The sequence below is a fragment of the Buteo buteo genome, chromosome 1 (genome assembly GCF_964188355.1).
Source record: "Buteo buteo chromosome 1, bButBut1.hap1.1, whole genome shotgun sequence".
NCBI classification, from domain to species: domain Eukaryota; kingdom Metazoa; phylum Chordata; class Aves; order Accipitriformes; family Accipitridae; genus Buteo; species Buteo buteo.
In genome coordinates, this window is record NC_134171.1 from 64,930,816 (window position 1) to 64,950,635 (window position 19,820).

The window sequence follows — 19,820 nt, forward strand, 5'->3', positions numbered from 1 at the left end:
TAATAATAGACCTGTCCCCATATTTAAAACACAGGGTTGAAAACAATGCTGCTCAAATGAACAGAAATGAACAAAAGCTGTAGGATCCCAGAGGCAGAGGTGGTAGAACGCAAACTGCCTGTGATAAACTTGGCTGAACTGTTGCAACAGACATTCATAAGGAAGCTATCTACCAAAGTCCTGATACTTGCTGTTCAGATGCAAAGTGGGCGGATAGCACTGTGATGTCAGTGGGGGCAATGCAGAGAATGAACATTCCCCCTCTCCTCCAGTACCACAGCTGCATCTCTGCAAAGGGTTATACCTAGAAACAGGGCAGTATAAGCTTACAGCTTAGTAATAATCAATGAGAGGGAGGGAAGAAAGGAATGAGGAAATGCAGGGGGAAGGAATGCATTAGACTTGTGGCAGCAGATCATTTAGTATGTGTTAGGGAAATGCCAGAGTGAACATTATGGCAGAATAAAGTCCTTGAGTCAGTGCCAACTGGACTGTTACAAAATGAGCTTGTTCTTCATTGCCACCAAAATCTATTCACATGATGTCTGAGGCCAATGAGAAAATCTCAAGCAACTTCACAAGAGCTCACATTTTACTCATTCTAAATAACTTGCGTTTCCATATATCCTCAGCACTAGGAAAAGCCCACAAAATAAAATGCTCTTAATAGTAACAAAGTAAATATACAGGAGGTCAACAGAGTTAGTCTAGAGAGCAACAAATACCTCTCCCAAGAACTGCTCCTCTGTAGCCTGGCCTTCGTCCCCCTTGTTCGGCACAGATTCATCAGATTCTGCGGGAGCCTTCAGCAGAGAGAAGATGCCATAAAAAGAAAAGACAGCAAAAGAGGAAGAAACACTTTGCACCACAGAGTATAGCCACCTTCCCACCAACAACAGTCAGAACCAGACTGCAAATCACAGAAATGCATTGGCAATATATGCTTGAGTACAACAAACGTGGTAGATGCCCTCCATTTCTCTGCTCTTTGTCATCACACAATACTTTGTGCTGTTCTCATCTTAGCTGCCTGAAAACATGCAGGCAAACTTCTCTTCCTAATTAGACACTACAGATGACATCCGAAATGTCTACAGCACAAAAGCAATGCAGTCCCCCAGTTGTAGATTCAGGCCACTGCAATGACAACAGGCAATGTCTGAACTGTATTTATCACTCTTGCAGGGAATTGTTATAGTACCACACTCAGTCCTGCTTTTTTTAAAGCCTGGGGAAGGTGCTGCTCTTCAAACCAGCTGCCAGGCAGCAAGGCTCTGCCCTACCTCACAGGCAGCGCAAAGCGTCACAGTGAGCAAGACGTAGGCAGCAAAAAGCAAAAGCGGAGAGACAACACTGAGATCCTGAACTAAAAATCTGTAAGAGCCCTTTGTGGGAAAGGCAGGGACATACGATTGGAAAAAAGTGGTTGTTTTTTTAAATAAGTACCTTCATCCTACTGAATGTAGGTACTTCTCATATGCTGGGTTATTTGTGACTTACTTTGGGACACCTACCAAGTGGAAAAAAAATTATTCTTACTTTGCACATTACCATAGCATTATAAGACTAAACACAGTTGTACACGTGTTTGCTTACCTCTCCAAAGTCACCATCTGCAAGACCCTCTTTATTCAGAGCAGATGTAATCTAGAAAACAACCAAGATTTAAGTAAGTGCCCTTTAATTTTAGAGAGGCAGACCTCTCACTGGTCTCTCCGATTGCAAAACTGGCACATGTAGCTAATATGTTGCTTGCAGAACAGTTAACATGAAACTAAAGTCATTTCCTTTCCCAGTCTGGTGATGGATTTACTGCTAAGCCCCCTGCACCCCAAGCTCTGATGGAAACAACAGCTGCTCTATGCCTTTAAACCTTTAATTGTTAACTCAGGGGCCTCAAGCCTCACTAGAGCTGCTGGAAATCACCATAATAAAAATAGTATCAGAGCATGCAGGACAAAACCCTGTCTGCTCTGGTCAGGGAAAATGAAGCAGTGACAATCCTTGTGGAGCAGAGAGCCTGTCAGGAAGCTGTAGTTTCAAGCACAGCAGGCGAAAGGCTGCGGGCTAGGATTTTCCACAGAATGGTTAAACATCCAGCTTTTAACTGCTTTGCAAAGCAAATCATGACTCCAGATTCAATTAAGGCCCTCAAAACCACCAATTTAATGTACAGAGTTTAGAATAAATGCAGAAAATACATTAGTGTGGCATCTGGGAGCCTAGGTTTCGTAATGTTGCTAATGTTATCTACTACTTTTAGTACCGCAGGCTTTATTTTACCATTGTAAGCTGGTTTTCACAAGAAGCTGAGCTAAAATTGCTGGAGAGTTTTCTCTGTCTTTTTTTAATCATTAGTTTACAATAGAAAAGAGAGATCCAGGACTTGACTTGCATATGAGAATCACAGGTTTTCAGAAGATAAAAACAAACCACCATGTTCTTAACAGCTTATTCCAAGAAGCTGAAATCTGTGACCCTTTTTTACTTTCCTTACCCTACCAGTAACCAAGTGGTGATTTAGTGAGTTTATCAGCTGGGTATCACAAATTTTCAGACAAGCTATCAGTTATTGTTTCTTGACACCAAAAATCCCATGGATTCAACTTCAACATGGAATGCTTTGTTAAGAAACAGCTACATGAAACATGGCCTTGCAGCTCCCCTCATCTGTCCCTCAAATACTGAAATAATGGGGTAGGCCCAGCATTTAATGCCACTCAATTCAGCTATGCCCATTTTCCCCACCTTCTCCCCATGCACAGGGCATATAAAACCCAGAGCAACAGTAGCAGTGGGCTCCAGTCGGCATGAGGCCACTCCGCAAGACCACTACTAAATTTCAACTGGATTTTCTAATTGAGGTCTGCTTTTCAAAAACAGGATTTCCCTTGCTGTGCTCACCTTTGACTCATGCAACAAAAATTTAGAAGCTGAAGATAGACTGTTAGCAAAACTATGATTTTTTTTCTGTAATCATAATATGTTTGCCCTGGAGGCCATTTAATTTGTAACCATAATGATATTTTGATGGAGCCAGTCTTTGAAAATAAAACATTAGTTTGACACAATGAAAATGAGTCAAACATCCAAATCGACTGAATGAGAACTGAAGAAACACTAGGTAGTTCCTGGGTACAGCACTGAAAGCAATAAAGAGCCAAAATGCACAGCAGGTATGTCCCTGTAACACTGAGATAAGAATCTTCTTCCAACTTGGAAGAAAGCTCTATACTGAAGATGTGCAAGTTGCTTCCTGGTAATCCAAATTTTTCCTTTCCAGATGTAACCAGGTTTGATCTGTGGGATTTTTGTTTTGGTTTTTTGTTTGTTTGTTTTGTAAAAATTAATAGCATCCCACACAAAAAACCCAAACCTATTCTAGGTTTTCCAAGGCAGTTAATGAAACCCTGAAGACTGCTTACATGTTCTTCAACCAAAAAGCCTAAAACCAGATCAGATTTCATGATCCTACAGTAGAAGGATGTCACGTAACAAAGTTACATGAATTGCTTGAACCAACAAATATCAAAGCTTCTTGATGGGTGAGAATTTCAGATCAACATTGAATAGTCAGATGCAGACAGGCCTCTGAAATCTGTTGCCTGCTCTGAAATGTTCATTGAACATCCATATGGCAAGAAGATGACATAGCTAATAAAAAACCAACAAAGCAAACTGCTTGCTGGAAGAATTCTGAAGTTATGAGTTGTTTATCTGGACAAAATTTAAAGAGCAGAGGAATATTTCTCTCATCCTTTGGAACAAAGGAATTCCTTAAATAACACAACTATCAAGTCAGCCATGTTTAAACAGGGGCTCTGGCACCATGGGTACCAGCTGTATTGTGGCTATTAGGAAAGCTGCAGCACTGACAAATACCATCTGCTGGGAAACACACTGAAAATGTTGTATAAAATTGTTTATTGTATTGAATAGCCTGTGGATACTGGTAATTGCTCTTCCAGTCCCACAGGTAAATGAGTACTTCAACCATACATGGCATCATCAACATTTTAGGCCAACATTTTAGGCTGTGTACGCTGCAGATACATCCATCAGTAAAGCACTTAACACAAGCATAGCTTCCAGGCACATTTACCTTCTTCCTCAGATCACCCTTCCTGTATCCCAAGAGCTCAAGGTATTTAACACGTGAATCTTCTTCAAAGTTCACCTTTAAAAAACAAAAGTTAAAGAATATATCGCAATTCACGATTTTTCATTTTCTCCCTCACTAACCAGCACAAATTAACCCAGTGAGAGCTAGTGACTGTGAACAGAGTGTAATAAAGAGAACTGAAAAGGTCTTCAGTGACTTGAGCACTTGAGTAGGGAAGCAAGGCTTCAATCTGGTTATTGTAGGTGAACAATCTGCTTATCTGCTTCACTTGGAAACTTCTAGACATTCACAATGAGCAGTGAAAAGCACATCTAAAGCTATCCCAAAGCTTTATCCCTTCTCACCACCTCCCTGTACAAAGATGTACTGACAGGCGATGTCAAAAAGCACAGGATACCTTCCCCCAAGCCTTGGCTTCTGCCATGGTTCCTCATGAACCCCGCAAATACCCCCAGCCCTGAGGACCCTCTCTCTTCTGGTGGGCCACCTCCAGTGACAGGGCTTATGGACACTATTCCCACAGCCTACACTTTTGGTTCCCAGCACATCTTCTGCTAAAATACCATAATGAGCAGAAGAAACCATTTCTGCACTGGCTTTCCGAGTCAGTGGGGAACTTCTAAACTGCTGTTATCCTGTTACCTTTAAGAAGGCCCACACGTTTTTCTCAAAGTCAGCCTGGGCCATGTCAATTTTCTTCTGGCAGTAGCTGACAAAGCCTTCAGACTGCACAGCCTCTTGCAGCTGGTTCGAGCGGGCCAGGAATTCCTTCTCTGTAACAACCTGGCTCAGGTAGACATGGTGACGCTGCTGCTGCTCGATGCCTGGCTGCTGCTGAGACTTGGCATTCTCAAATGTAACCAGCTTGCCTCCAAACTGGAATTGATGCACACATGCAGTATGTAAAAATACAAGCATACACTGGAGCGCATATGAAAAAGCATGCGCATACACATATATATGCACATGATTTTATATAGAGTATATATGCGTATCATCCAATGGACAAACATTCCTGACGTCAATTCATTGATTCCCCCCGGCCCCGCCACCCCATACTTCCACGCATGTAAGGAGCTTGCTGGATAAGTGGGTGCACATTTAGTAAGATTTATGAACACAGCTACTCTGGTGCCTGTTTTTTCTCAGGCAAAAGACTGACTAGAAACTGCAAACTAGAGCTGTGGGTCTGTACAGTGCCCAGCATAAATGGAGTATCTTATGATATTGCAATGTAACTGCCAAAGAAACCTATGCATCATTAAATAAATGCTCATGCATGACGTCTGCCCTGCTCTTGGGAGGCTGTTTCCCAGTTAAAAATCTACTGAGAGATGGGCAGTAAGTTGTGTCATCATTTGGAGAGAAGTAAAATCAACAGAAGAAAAAAATTAGAAGGGGCTTATAATGTTATTTCATTCTATAGCTCAAAGTTAATTTCCACAGGCCACTCCAATAAATGACAAAGTCAGAATTACAAAAAGCAAAAAGCCTAGCCAAGAGAAAGACTTGACAGCTGGCTCCTGGAAAACCAGGAGAAATAAGGGAATAGACACCTGTTATAAATGACACATCAGTCAGTGGCTAGGCAATGTCACTTCTCTTTGATGGGAGAAAATTGCATTTAATTTGTGCATCAGATTATGAATAAGCAGACGTACAATGCTGAAAATTGAGCAGTATTTTGGCAAAAAAAAACTATTTCAAGTGGACAGGCTAAAATCTTCAGGAGATCCCCAAGAAAGGGCCCATGGGTCTAGAAAATAAGCCAAAGGTGGAGCCAAAGAGCAGATGCTGCAAATCAACCAGCCATGGAGGAGCCTAGCCATGTGCTGCTACAGCAACTCTTGCTACCTTGATCAGAGCTAACCGGAGTATTCTCCGCCACACTGACTCACATAATAGCTTCAAACTGCACTCAAGTCTCAGATACTTCCCCAGTTTGGTCCCACTCCCCCCTCCCAATGTGTATTTGTCTACTCCAAAGCAAGCACAGCACATAAATAAAAGCAAAGCCTTAATCCCAGAACTGAAAGAAACAAGTGCCTGTTGGCAACACAATGCCTCCTTGTTTCTTTTTCCCAAGCATTTTTGTCACACTTTTGTTGGCTTGCTGTACCAACCACCTGGTCTGGAAGCTGCTGCGAGCATCTCCTGCCACAATGATAAACAGGGGAAGTTCTCCCAAGGTGGAGCACAACATTGAACTCCCCTCTTCCTAACATGTTTTTCAGGTGCCATCACTATCTCCCTTCCTGCCTGGCCAAGCATGCCTAGCCTTGTCTCCTGCTTACCGAGAACGATGCTCCCACAGGTCGCCGGATCCATTTGGGTGGTTTCTTTAGGGGCAAAATGACACTCTGTGGGGCAGTTTGCTGGGGAAGCTGCAGGGGTGGGAGTGGCTGTCCCATACCAAATGGATCGAGGTTCCCAAAAGACGATGAAAGCTTTGATAACAAAAGAGTAAAAAAACCAAAAGTGACATATCTGCAATAAACTAAACATAAGCATTTATTTGTACTGGATCCTGCAAGCAGTCCAGGGCTGCCGACAGCCACTGAAGACTTCCCATGAGCCCACGTTTTTTTCTACCCTCTTTCTGTCCATATTCTTAGCTGAACATTTCTCAATACCTGATCAACTTGCTTCTGCCTCAAGCCATCCGTGCTACCTCCCATGATGGAGTAAACGCTGATCCGCCCGTCGAATGAAGCCGCAGACAAGACAGCGGGATTCCTGGGACACCACTGGATGTCAAAGCACCATTGTGTGTTTGTGGGCAACTCATACAGCACCTGGGCAGCAAAAACAAGTCCAACAAATCAGGGCTTTTATGAAGTACCACGTCCAACAACCACATTTCTCCTGCCTGCCCTGAGACTGGTCTGTTGTTCTCGCTCCCCATCAGCCTCCACATCACCGAACACACTAACAGTTGGGCAAACCCTGACAACTGCTAAACAGGAGAATATCACATACCACTGATTAATTTCCTTCTCGTCCCATTAAATCTTCTGTTTAACCCACACAGGTCAAACTATGCAGGCAGGGTATATCTGTGCTGTCCCACTGCAAGCTGTGAGCTGCTGCTGATATTCATGCTAGCTCATTCAAAGCTAATCTGGGTATCTCTACACATTACATGGAGACATGCCCAGGCTTCGAAGTAAGTCTGTTTCACAGGAAAATTGGAAAAGTTAAAACCTGCACTCTGGGCAGACAGCCTCTCCTGCCCTGGAACAGACAAGCCCATCACTGCAGCAGACATTTAACCATAAACTAGGAGAAACTCAAAGAGCAAAATGCTAACTGCCTCGTTGTCTCCCAGGAAACTGTTCTTTATTTTTAATAAAAACATGTGATATGATTCATCCACATGTAAAGCCTTCCTAACAGCTCAGGATCCAGCTCAGATAACTCATTTATCACCCCACAGCTTCTGCACTTTTGGGCCAATGTCTGAATTTTAGAAACACTTCTCAGTCTGTCCTCCAGGATTATTGCTCACTGCAGGCAAGGAGCCCTCCAGCGTCCCTGAAGCCCTTCTCATGATCTAGGGACAAACACTCAACTTGTCTGAAAAAAGGATCTGCATCCCCTTTGAAAGGTATCCCCAGTCCCAAAAGGGTGGTTTGGGAACACACTCAACTGGCTCTCACTGATCTGCCACTATTGTAGTAACCTACAAAATCACTCTGGTCTGGATAAAAGTTCTTACACTGACAGAAGGAAAAAGGCAATTGAAACAGTAATCCAGCTACATTGGCCCAAACCAAAAGAGTAGGAAGAAAGTACTTAGTTTAAGTGGTGCCATTTCTATCCCTTATAATGAGCAGTGGCCTTACTACTTAGCAGGAGAGAAGCAGTAAGGACAAACATGTAGTATCAGCAATACTAAGAAGGAATCCTGCACCACCAGAACAAGCTCAGAAGGTGCTTATACCAAACACAAGTACACAGGGTAGAGAGAAACAGCCCACAGAAGCATCACTCCTAGGAATGCAAGCATACCAACCCCTGCTTTGCATATGCCACTGTGCCACCTCTGAACAGAGGGGGTTTTTTAAGCGGTGTGCATACAATACCTCGCCTGTGTTCGGGTTGGAGCAGAGAATTTTAGCATCCTTCCCACAGCTAAGTAGCAGCTCCGAATCCGCCATACTCCAAGCAATGGCCAATATACCCCTGTGTGAAAAGTCACAACCAAAAAAAGTTTAATGTAAATGCAAAATGATGATAAATAAACCATATTTTTAAGTTGAATTTCTCTATTAGCTGAGCATTCCACCTCAAGATGCCCTCCACACTCCTTCCTCTTACAAGAGGAGAAATTTTTCAATGTTAGCAGCTCTTTATCGAAATAGATGCTTTCAACAGTCATGTGGGAGAACCTGGACACCAATGTAACAAAATGGTTTGTTTGCCTGCAGTATCATTAACATACAGGGTGCAAACCTATAGGTAAGGTCGGTGACTATGAAGTTTGCAGCTTCTTTTTATTATCAGGACATTCAAGTCAGTAGAACCACTGGCAGCAGTTTTGGTGAGAAGCTACAACACACCCTTATTGATGGTCTCTCTCCTTAAATCAAGCACTGGTCTTCGGCAACAAGGAAAGTTTCACTAACAATTGAGGAGGGATGAGAATTTAACAAAATCTTTCCTTGTACTCAAACTTAAGGCATCTAGGGGACTGAGGGGCAGAGAAACTGTGAGTGTCCACATGTGAGGATGCGTCCAGGTGCACCTTCAGTCCATTATTCAGGAAAAATCAACTATTACTAACTCTTTGCACCTCAGTTCCCTCTTATCAAAAAGCATAGAAACAAACCACCAACCTCAGTGTTTCAGCAGAATGGTGGTGTTTTTTTAATTTTGGGGCCTGTTCCCTTCAAACCAGCAGGTCCCCAAAACGCAAGCCTTTCAAGACACAGAGTTGGCTAGTGAGCAAGCCAGCATACAACACTGCCTGCTGCTGGAATCGCTGCCTCCAACTAAGTAAGCCTTCACAGGGAACTGAGCAAGAAGCGAGATGTACAAACTGGTACGCAGTCACCAACAGTGCAAACACCATGGAGCAGCAGGCTACATAAGACTCATACCTTGTATGGCTTTCTAGAACACGAAGTGGCGAGGAGGCAAATCTTAGGTCCCACATCTGAATCACAGGCAGCCTGTCATCCTCTGAGGCCAAAACCATCTGGGTAGCAACATCAGGGTGCCACGCCAGGCCTGAGCAGTGCATCTGAGTGACAACATTGCACCACAGCATAAAATAACTAAGCAGCATTAAAGGACAAAAGACAACTAGCTTAAATATGTCTACATGCATGGGAAAACACTGTTGCAATAGAATTTGCAGCTGTGTTTTGGGGCATTATTTCTGACTGCATTCAGATTGGGATATTCTCCTCGTATCCGTGAGCGAGGAGACTTACAGTTAGTTTCCCAAAGTCCTCCCAAAGAGATGACTTTGTACTGTCTTGTTCACAGTCCTATGTTTTAACGTAAGAAAACTGTAAAGCCCTCTATACAAACCTTTTTCTCCGATATTTTTATTGATATTTCAATAAAAGCCATCATTAGGCAAGAGGTTATTGTCATGTGAACACTGTATCACTAGACTACAATCACATGATGAAGACAGCCTACCGTGCTGCTGTTATGTTAGGCAACAATACATAAACCAGCAGCTATTTCAGCAACACCCATTTGTAAATATAATTTTGAACCCTTGCTCCATCTTCAAAGTTTGTTATAGGAAGTTTGTTTATTGTTGTAATTCCATTTAAAATATACAGAATTATACAAATATGGCACTCTCCACAAGTTCAACAGGCTCTTTTTTACATTTACACTGCCCCAGGAGCAGATGTGGTGGTTTTAAGTGTATGAGGCAGTGTGCCCTGTAACCCGCTCAATGCCAACACTCCTCTGTGGCGCTCTCCACCACAGATCCTGCACTCTCCAAGCTCAGCTGCAGCCTGCTCCTATTTCCACATCCAGACCAGAAGAAACACAGGCCCCAGCTCCATCAGTCATCAGTGTCCTGCCAGGGCTCAGCCCTTGTGCTCATCCCACCTGTGATGCCAAGGAGGAAGCTCTCTCTGTCTGAGCACCAAGTCATGACATCACCTGCTCTGTGAAACTAAATGTGCTCACCTGGAGTACGTCAGCTACCACCTCATCTCTCCAGCACACAAAACATGTCACTTCTGACTAGCTGAATAAAAATCTTTCTGTGGTAGCCCCAAACAGATCAATAATGGCTTTCTTCAAACCAACTTATCACTCTGATAGGAAATCCGAGTGCCTTGCTTCAATCTGCATCTGCCTATTTTCATTTAAAATGCTGATAACGTCTCTGCATATACATAGCCTTTTAAGAGAAAGCATTAGATATTTAGCATGTCATGTAAAACCAGGCCAGGCACCAGTATCCTTATGTCATGTAAGAAGGGGTGCTATGACCTGTCCCCACATGCCAAGAGGCACCCCAACCCTCTCCACAAGCACCCGTGCAGCCGTGCGAGAGCTAACTCACCCGGTTATTGTGGTCACTGACTTTGATGATGGGTTCATTCTTCCTGAGATCCCACACAGTAGCTCGGCCGCTAGGGCTGGCAGATGCCAGGATATGCTGGACTTGCCTGTTCCATGCAATGCAGCTGATGTCCTCAAGAGGCTGTTGCACACACAGAACAGCCCGTCACAACCTTTCCAAATTGAAGGCTCAAAATGTGTTATTTTCAGGACTTGCTATATGACAAATCTTCAAGGAGACTCATCCCAGGTACTGCATGTGTTCTGACTTCCTATGTACACATGCTGTAGGGTAAAATGCCTGAAAACCCCAATTTATAAGCTGCTAGTATTTCTCCAGTACCTACATTTTCTGCTTTACAACATGATATAGTCACTTAGAGAAGACTAAAAACAACTGTCTTTGAGAACAGTAAATTACTCCATGAAAGTATATCCGGGTATATGAACTGCCCTTTTGCCTTGGATTACTAGGTTTTGACTTACAAAAAAATTGTAAGTTTGCTTGGAGGAATTCTGTGGGGTTTTTTAATCTCTTCCCCAACTGCTTATTTTTAGTCCAAGAATTAAAAACATTAACCCAGTCCTTGTTGCACTATTAATTACAGCTGTCATTAAGTATATGGACTAAAAGATTTCCCAGCCTAAAAAAGTACTGTTAGACATAAAAAATCTTATACAGGGATCTTTAACCAAGGTGCGTGTCCCCCAGAATGCTCACATGATAATAACAACTCAGACTAAACAAAGTATCCAAACCCACAGAGTTTAAACTAAAAATCTTTAAACTGAAAATTACTTCTCATTCCATTTCCTCACTTTTTTGTCTCCAAATTATCACGCAGCAATAAACCCATTTTCCAATAACACCAAATTTCTTGTGCAATTTTGTAACATCTACAGAAATGTACATGCATTGAAACAACTTCCTCCCATTCTTCTATCTCCTTCACAAGGCACAAAGTACAAAAGGCTATTGTTTTTCTCTACAGATCTTCTTGAAGAGACACAGGCTAAACACTGGCCCTGAAGTATAGCAATTAAACACTCCCTGAAATCCATGAAGGTAACTGCCAAACCTACTGCCTCATCTTCTGACTTCTCAGTAGTTGCTTTTTATCTTCCTCCTATTTTCCTCAATCTGTACCTTCACAATCTTTAGATTCATGCATGCAGTGAAACATGCAGAAGAAGACTAGAAGACATGTAATGGTTATGGATATTTAAAAAGTGGTGTAACCCAAGAGACTCTGCTTGTTATTACTTGTTGCTTGATTAAATGCAACATTTCTCTAAGAGGATCCTTCAGCTTTCCCTGGCCAAATACAATTTTTTAAAAAATAAAATCCCACCACATGAAGACATCAATCTACTGCTTGTGCAGCCGGCCAAAAGTGCAGGTCTGTTGTGGATAAACATGACTGCAACATCCAGGGTTGCTGCATTGGAAACAGAACACGCCACTCATCATATGGACCTGTGCAGTTAGAGGCACAGCCAGGAAACTGCACTCTGGGGCCTAGAAAAACAGCAGCAGCATCCAGTCACCCTTGTATAGAGCTGGGCAAAAAATCATGGCTAGACACAAAGTGTGGCAAAATAGTGCTGTCACAACTGACTTCCAAAAGCGTTCACTGAAAGCTACCTACGCTGCCACTCAGAGTACTGTCCTTAAGGACGTGGGCTCCTGCTGTACGCTTTGAGTAACAGGCATGTCACAAGGAGAAAAATATCTGAAACCCCAGTCTAATAAGCACATTACAAAAATTAAGTACCAATAGAAGGCCTGTTTTTGTTGGCCTTTGGGAAAGCCACTGGAAAACAACATGCAGGAACATATTCTTATTTTGATACTGAGATATCTGTTGTACCACCCATTAAGGACTGTACCTAACATTGCCAGAAATGCAGCTAACTACAGTAAACTGCTTCTCAAGTTAGACTTCAGAAGGCTTTTTTTTTCCCCACCCTTGAGACAGCTTTAAAACTGTAGGTTTCAATGAGCTCTCAACTTAGGTGACATGCATATTTTTTGTTAGTCTGCTCTGCAGTATTTAACAAATACAAATCTGGTACCTGTGTCTTCACTCCTGGTGTCATTGGCGTGGCAAAATTGTTCAAGTCCCAGATATAGATTTCAGACTCATTAGCACCAGAGGCCACCAGATTAGTCTGTAAGACACGTAATAGATGTTAAAGAGTATTTTCAGCATCAGCTTTCACAGCCTTAGCTGCTGGGAGGCATCAGATCCACAGGACTGTCCCAGTTTCTTCTCTCAGCTCTGGATATAGCCTTTGGCTCACACAGAGCAGCTTAGGGAAAAAAGCAACTTTTTTTGAGATTGCAGGTAAGACTGAGTTAATTAAAAAAATCCATACACTGCACTAGACTGGCAGGCCAAGACCAAAATTCCCATTCTTGTGGAGTGTTCCTCCACTGCACAGCAAATACCCATGAGGAGGCTGCAGGGGTGCAGCCATGGACAGGCGAGTGGAAAGCACTGACACTTCTGGGAGGGGGCAGACAAGGAAGCGGTGCTGCAGCTATCACTGCTGCAGAGCTTTGCTCCAGGTACACCACGACACACGGGGCCGGCTGGGAGTGTGGCATTTGTGCCTCCAGCAGCAGACAGCACCCTGCCCACAGTGAGTGCAGTCATCCAGAGCAATCCTGTGTCTGGGATGCAAAAGTCCATGCAGGGCAACATAAGCCGAGGGCACCGAACGCCCTTTGATCACATCCCATGGCTGGTGACAAGCAGTTTCTGACTTCATAACAGGCAGAAAGGGAAAGAAAGTGATTCACAGAGGACACAATGAACACAGGGTGGCCTTGCTGAAAGCAAGTGCGCAGGGACAGAAGCGCTATTTAGGAAACAAATTAAACCGAATCCTTGCACAGCTGCTGGGGACATGGAAAAACCAACCCACTGTATCTAAAAGGAAGTAAATGCTCATTAGTGATGGAGGAAAGCTTGTTGGTTTTGAGAGCTCTTCTGCTAAAGAGGCCACGTCACTGCGCTTCCTATTCTGTCTCCTCTTTCCAAATAACAACACTTAAGAGATCTTGAAGACTGATCCTACCAAACCCCCAAAGGAGATACCTAAAATCTGATGTCACTAGGAACATGAATGAGAGCACATAAATACTCCCTGTGTGATGAGAACAATATTGGCACAGTATGTGGGAGCTAAAAAAGGAGACTGGCTAAAAACACCACAGAAGACCACCTCTACTTTACATGTAAGCTGAGCTAAGAAGACCCATTAAATTGACAATGTAAACTGATGAGGGGAAGGAATGAACCAGATGCCTTAAACTCATTCATTCCCCATCCTGAAATGCCAGTAACAGGACAGGTTTTTCCTACTAAATACAAACAGACACTCAAACATCAAATCTAGTTCATGGTTTTCAGGGGAGGGGAAAGGGACAGAAACATTTAAGGTCACACGTTAAGACAGATCACCCGTCTATGATGGTTTGTGAACAGCATAAGAACAGCAGAAAACCAACCTGGAACATGTTGACATCAAGTGCTCTTACTGGTCCCGTGTGCTTATCTTTCTGGGCAATTATTACTTCAGTGTCTCCAGCTATGATTTTGGCTGGGTCGTACAGAATGACATTTCCGTTTTCACCACCGGCAATCAGGACTCCAGAGACTCTCTCACCTGAGGTCATGCTGTGTGGCCCCCAGATCAGCTTGTGGTACCTGTAAGACACAGAGGTCCCCACAGTCTACAACCACCCATCATCATCTCCACGTACAATGATGCACTCCCTTTTGTTCACCCTAGCTAAAGCCTCCAGACTGCTGCTAACAGACAGAGCAGACGTGTCAGAGAAAAGCACTGCCTGCATTTCTCCTTAAGGATGAACCTCTGTATTTAAAACCCCTTCCCCCAGAAAGACAATGTGTCCCAATTCTGCTTGTTATCACAACACAGGGTCGCGACATGCGCAACCAATAATCTGGTAATCAATAACATCTCTCAACTCCTGGCTGCAAAATCAGGTAAGTGCTCCCAACTGCATGTGATTTTGAGCTCACCTTTGCAAAACAACAGGAGTAATCAAAGAGAGGACTGTAGGCCTATGCAATCACAGCCTGGAGGTAAACTTCTGCTATTTGTGAGCAACTCTTCCGTACAAGAGAGGAAAAAGGTGGAACTAGAAAAGTTCCAAATCCTTTTCCGTATCTGTGCTTCTGGATGTGCAGCAGTTTCATCTGCTGTCCTGGAGGCTCAGCAGGTAGTTTATTCACATCACAGACACATGGCTCTTGGACCACGATCTATTTTCCAGGCTCAGTCAAGAGGAATTAAACATACTCCCAGTAATGAAATATCTTCACACCACTGTGTCCATCTGCAAATACCCAAATTTCCTTCAACTCAATGAACTTGCTGCATAAGCAAAACAGCATTCCTGTGTATTCAGCCACACAAAGAATGAATTTCTTCTACATAAAATGACACACGGTCACATATCGGCTCTTATGCAAGCAAAAAGCAAACCCACATTGACTGGAAAGTGGCAAGGAGTTACTTTAGCATTCACTGTGTTATTATTAATCTCTTCGTTATCTCTGGACAACCTTCAAGTAATTAATTTAAATCACAGCAACGTCAGCATGATAAAATACATAGTGCAGAAAGGTAGACAAAGAGCATATGCTGGGTGAGAAATACTGTAACAGCCAAGTGCTCCATCTCCTAGTGTAGTGTTTTTATACTTCTGCATCTAACTATGCAAGGTTACAAGAAATGGAGTGACCAATAGGGTTGCCCAGGCACTAGCATTACACCACCAGCAAGATTCAACAGGACTTAAGATAATCCAAAACGAAGGCAGAAAACGGTGAGGAACAAAAACCAGAGTTAACTGTGCAGTTACTTTCCTCTTGGCCTTTACTCTTGCCAAGATAAAGTATGGCTCTGTAAAAGCAGTGTGAAACTTTTACTTGCAAGACAATTAACAAAGCTTGTTGCAGGATTTATCTTTTGTGGGTTTAATCACCTGGATATTTTAGTCTGCTGCAAACCAAAATAAAGCCTGACGTACACGCTGCTAGCTAGGGCATTTCTTGTTAGCTTTAATTAAAAAAAAAATTACAAAAATCGACGTCTTTTGTAATGCATTTTCTGGGGCAAAGTCAAATTCTTTTGTTGCTCACCAAGGGAAGCACTTTCAAAGCAACACTGTATCCGGGCTGTAAGGAGTGGTTTTTTGAAATTCAGTAAATAAATGTCACTTGGCAAGCCTTGAAAAATCTCAGGCATAGTTAAAACAAGGTAGAACAAGGAAATTTTAAAAGATCAAAACCTCATCCTGCTCTCAGCAGGTCAGCAGGACATGTTAACATCAGCTATGCCCACAGTGCAGGGCATTAAACAGAAACTGTGGCTGTTTCTCACAAGCCCCACGTACTAAAACATGGACAACTGCAGGGCACAGATTGTGAGCTGCCTGCCAGGACAACTGCTCTGCTAGCCCTATGAATCATTACAACAAAACTGATATAGCACAAAGCCAGCAGCCTAACACCTTAAGCTTCCTCCTGCAAAAGCTACCACAGCCATTACTTACCCAAATCAGGACAGCATCCCTAAGCAGGGTCACAACCTTATTGCATGCAAATGCACACAATTTCAACCCCTCTCAAGTTGTTTATAGGCAACACGTAACCTCTAGGAACACAGCAAAGTATATTTGGTCAAGAGCTTTAGGCAACAGTTGTAGGTCCTTAGGTCTTGAAGTTACAGCTTTAGAACAGATAATGAAGAATCAAGTCCAATTAATTTCTACTCATGTCAGAGGTGGGGGAGATGGCAATTGCTTCCCTAGAAGTGTCAAATTCTCACTTGTACATACTGGCAAAACGCTGTAGTTGCCTGCACCTCCAGTCATGTCGTTTAAGGTTACCAGGAGAAAGAGCAGTTATGCTGACACTGTAGCCTATATGAAAGAGTCATGGATCCAATCCAATGGCATGAAAATTTTCACCTCCTTCTCTACCCACAGAAACATCCTGCACTTCCATGTATATTGTTTCAGCTCACCCGCAACGAGTGGCAGCCACTGGATCAGCCACCAGAGAGCCACTACAAGTGCTGTGAGATGGAAATTAGATGCTCTGATGCTAACAATATTTCTTTGGACAAGCACATGGTAAGGAACTAAGAGCTAAGTAGAGGTGTACAGTTAGGAACTTGGCTTCCCAGCTGTGGGGTGAGGTATGATACTACACACACAACATGACTCAGTTTAGTTATGTTAGAGGAATCTCCCTGAAATACCTAAATGCAAACAGGATAGGGCAATGTGAAAAGCTGCAACTGCATTTTCATAATTTCCCATTTCCTTCTGTTCTCTGCAGAATCCCAGAGGCTCCCCAAGATAAATGGTCTGCATACATATTCAAACCTACCAGACAGTGTCAGATTTTTTAGGTTTATGTCAGAGCATGAGCTGCTTGCAACTCCTCAGTCCAAGCTTACTGCCTTCACAATGACACCTTGCTGTCCCACAACATCAATGGCACTCACATGCCTTCATCCTTCAGTGCTGAACTTCTGCTCCTCTCCTTAACTGCAGATAAGCCTCATGAAATGGTGTTTCTACATGCACCATGTATAGTTCCACAGCCATTACTTTTCCCTTACAACCCCACTGCTTACCTGTGAGTGGAGGAGAAGGTGGCGCAGGACTTCATGTCCAGCGAAGGGTCTGATAAGTCCAACTCAAATATTTCTAGAGAAGCACTTGTACTGAAGGTGGCATCCAGCTGCTGAGCTGATGTACCTGCAAAGCAGCACACTTGGCAGTGAGAAAGCCACGATACACAAAAGAGCAACTGCAAAAGAATCACAAGAAGGGGCATAAAAACATCATCCTTGCAAAAAGGACCCTAAAATGGGGTTAGGTTTCCATTTCTGTGATTTATATGTAGTTATACGTAACTCTCCTCCCCATAGTTACCCTACTGGGAGTTTCAGGAAAAGCTCTGGGCAAGTGCCTCTTTCTACCTGATGATGCACAAAAACCCAATCAAAGTTACAAACAAGCAGCAAGGGACAGTGAACTAGGAGTTAGGATTGCTGTCACCTTACCCTGGCAGAAAGAAGAGGATGCCTGCTGTCACTTGCAGAATGCAAAGCATGTTTTCATGCACGGCAGAACTGGAAAACTCCACTAAAGGCACCACGTCATATATCTTGCTCCAGCCTTCAGAATACAAAATAACTCCTACAACTTTCGATTACGACCTGTTCATGGCAGCCACAACACATAGCCTGAAGCCTGCTTGCGCACGCTTCCCAGAAACTCACCTGTGGCTAGGTAAATGGGGTGCTGCTGGGCAGGGCTCCATGCCTGCATGGCAGTACGATCAATCTCCTTCAGCTTCATTTCACTGAAAAATAAAATGAAGAAAGGTAATGCTTAAATGGAGCATAGGGAGACTGCACTGCCACGGATTCAGCAACTGCATTAGGACTTAGCAGAAGCAGCCAGGGTGATCGTTTTCCTAAAGATATCCCACGGAGAGACAGACACCTAAGCCATTCTCTCCAGAGCACACTGGGGAAGGAATAATGCTCCGTTGGCAGAATAACATCGACACGTAGAGGAAACTGATGGTTGCCGCGTAGAGCATAACACAGGAAAACGTGGGCAAAGGCTTCAACTGCTCAGAAAAGCCCTCTTCTAGCAGCATCAAGGCACACATCGGGCACCCCAGAGCAGCTTTCAGCCTTCACCCACGAAACAAACCCACCCTCGAGAAAAACCTCCACTTCGACCCTTGCCACCAAACGCCCTCAGCAACCAGCCAGATCAGAAGACGAAAAACGGCTTCAAAGCCTCCACCGCCTTCATTTCTGGGTCTTATTTCAACAACCCTGGGGCTCCCCCCCCCCCGCCTCAGAGACACCGTGCGGGGCCAGCGGGCGCCGGCGCGCGACCGACCGGCACCGGCCCGTTGGCAACGGTCGGTCGCGCGCCGGCGCCCCGCTGGCCGCCTCGTCGACCGGCACCTACGCCCCGTTTCTGACAGGAACTGAAAGGGAAAAAAAAAAAAAAAAAAGTGGAAACCGAAGGTTTCCCCCAACCCCTCACCTCCGCGTCCTCGGCGCTCACCCGTCCCCGGCCCGCTCCAACGTGGCAGCCGCGGCACCGCCTCTCGCCCGCTGCCGGTTTCCGGGCGCGCCCCGCGCCTTCCGGGCGGCGGAGAGCCGGGCTCCACCTTTCCCTACGCGGGAAGCGAGCGGGGGACGGGCGGGTGCAGGTGCCTTCTTCTTCGGGGGGGGTGGGTGGGTGGGTGTCTCCTCCGGGTTTCTCGGGGCAGGAGCAGCGATCGGCCCTGGGGAAGAGGGAAGACGGGCGTTAGGGGCGGCCGCCCCGCTGGGGTTTAGAGGAGCCGGGGGAAAGCGCCTGCAACACGAGGGCTCCGGTGCCGCCTGTCCTCCTCAGCTCGACAGCAGTAATCACGGCGTGGTCATGATGTGAACAGCAGTAAGGCTCATCATCGGACAGGGGCCGGGCCCACGAGCAGGGAGGGGAAGGGAGGGGGGTATAACTCCATCACACGTGAGTTAGCGACCCAGCCGCCGCGACCCGCCGGCTTTCACAGCCTGGGGGGGACGCGGCTCGTGGCTAAGGGCGCTTCCGGACGCGGCCCCTGACCCACCTCTCACGGCTGCCGGAGCACAGCTCCGCTGCCGCCTCCCGCCGCCGGATTCCACGGCCGCTCAGCGGGCAGATGCTGTGCCCGGGGCGGGCGCTGCCCCGGCCCCATGGCGCGGCTGCGGCTTCCGCCTCTGCGAGGCTGAGCGCCCGCGGACAGCGGCCCCGCTGCCCGGCATCTCTCAGCCGCGCTCCACGGCCCTACTCCCACCGCCGGCCACCGTGCGGTGGGAAAGGGCGCCCTTTCTCCCGGCCCCGCTATATATCGGGACGGGGAGCGCTGCCCCCATTGGCTGCGAGGATCACCGTCTGCCATTGGCTGCTTCTTCCTCCACTACCGTTACCGGTTGGCTTTGGTTCTCTTCCCATTTCCACCGCCGGCCTCTCCGCTTACGTCGAACCGAGGCGGAACTGCAGCGCTGCCACGAGAAGACCAGCAGCGCCCGCCGCGCCCAATGGAGAAGC

The 19,820-nt window shown here is 45.2% G+C and overlaps 1 protein-coding gene across 16 annotated transcripts in view; it reads right to left on the bottom strand.

The window, feature by feature from the left end:
• SEC31A (SEC31 homolog A, COPII coat complex component) overlaps positions 1-19,599 on the bottom strand; it is a 46,086-nt gene extending 26,487 nt beyond the window's left edge. For 5 of the 16 annotated variants that reach the window (XM_075033913.1, XM_075033900.1, XM_075033880.1 and 2 more), the window contains exons 1-15: positions 19,360-19,594; positions 18,789-19,032; positions 18,002-18,084; positions 17,351-17,474; positions 14,184-14,382; positions 12,743-12,838; positions 10,668-10,808; positions 9,226-9,368; positions 8,209-8,308; positions 6,757-6,918; positions 6,418-6,570; positions 4,766-4,999; positions 4,103-4,177; positions 1,597-1,647; positions 726-803 (exon numbers count right to left, since the gene is read on the bottom strand). In XM_075033913.1, the coding sequence (XP_074890014.1) occupies positions 726-803; positions 1,597-1,647; positions 4,103-4,177; positions 4,766-4,999; positions 6,418-6,570; positions 6,757-6,918; positions 8,209-8,308; positions 9,226-9,368; positions 10,668-10,808; positions 12,743-12,838; positions 14,184-14,382; positions 17,351-17,474; positions 18,002-18,080 (1,635 nt within the window). In that variant the 5' untranslated portion in view covers positions 18,081-18,084; positions 18,789-19,032; positions 19,360-19,594. Of the gene's footprint in view, positions 1-725; positions 804-1,596; positions 1,648-4,102; positions 4,178-4,765; positions 5,000-6,417; positions 6,571-6,756; positions 6,919-8,208; positions 8,309-9,225; positions 9,369-10,667; positions 10,809-12,742; positions 12,839-14,183; positions 14,383-17,350; positions 17,475-18,001; positions 18,085-18,788; positions 19,033-19,359 lie in introns of all 16 variants that reach the window. The other 11 variants (XR_012651315.1, XR_012651308.1, XM_075033953.1 and 8 more) reach the window with 6 other exon arrangements.
• Positions 19,600-19,820: the final 221 nt, after the last annotated feature.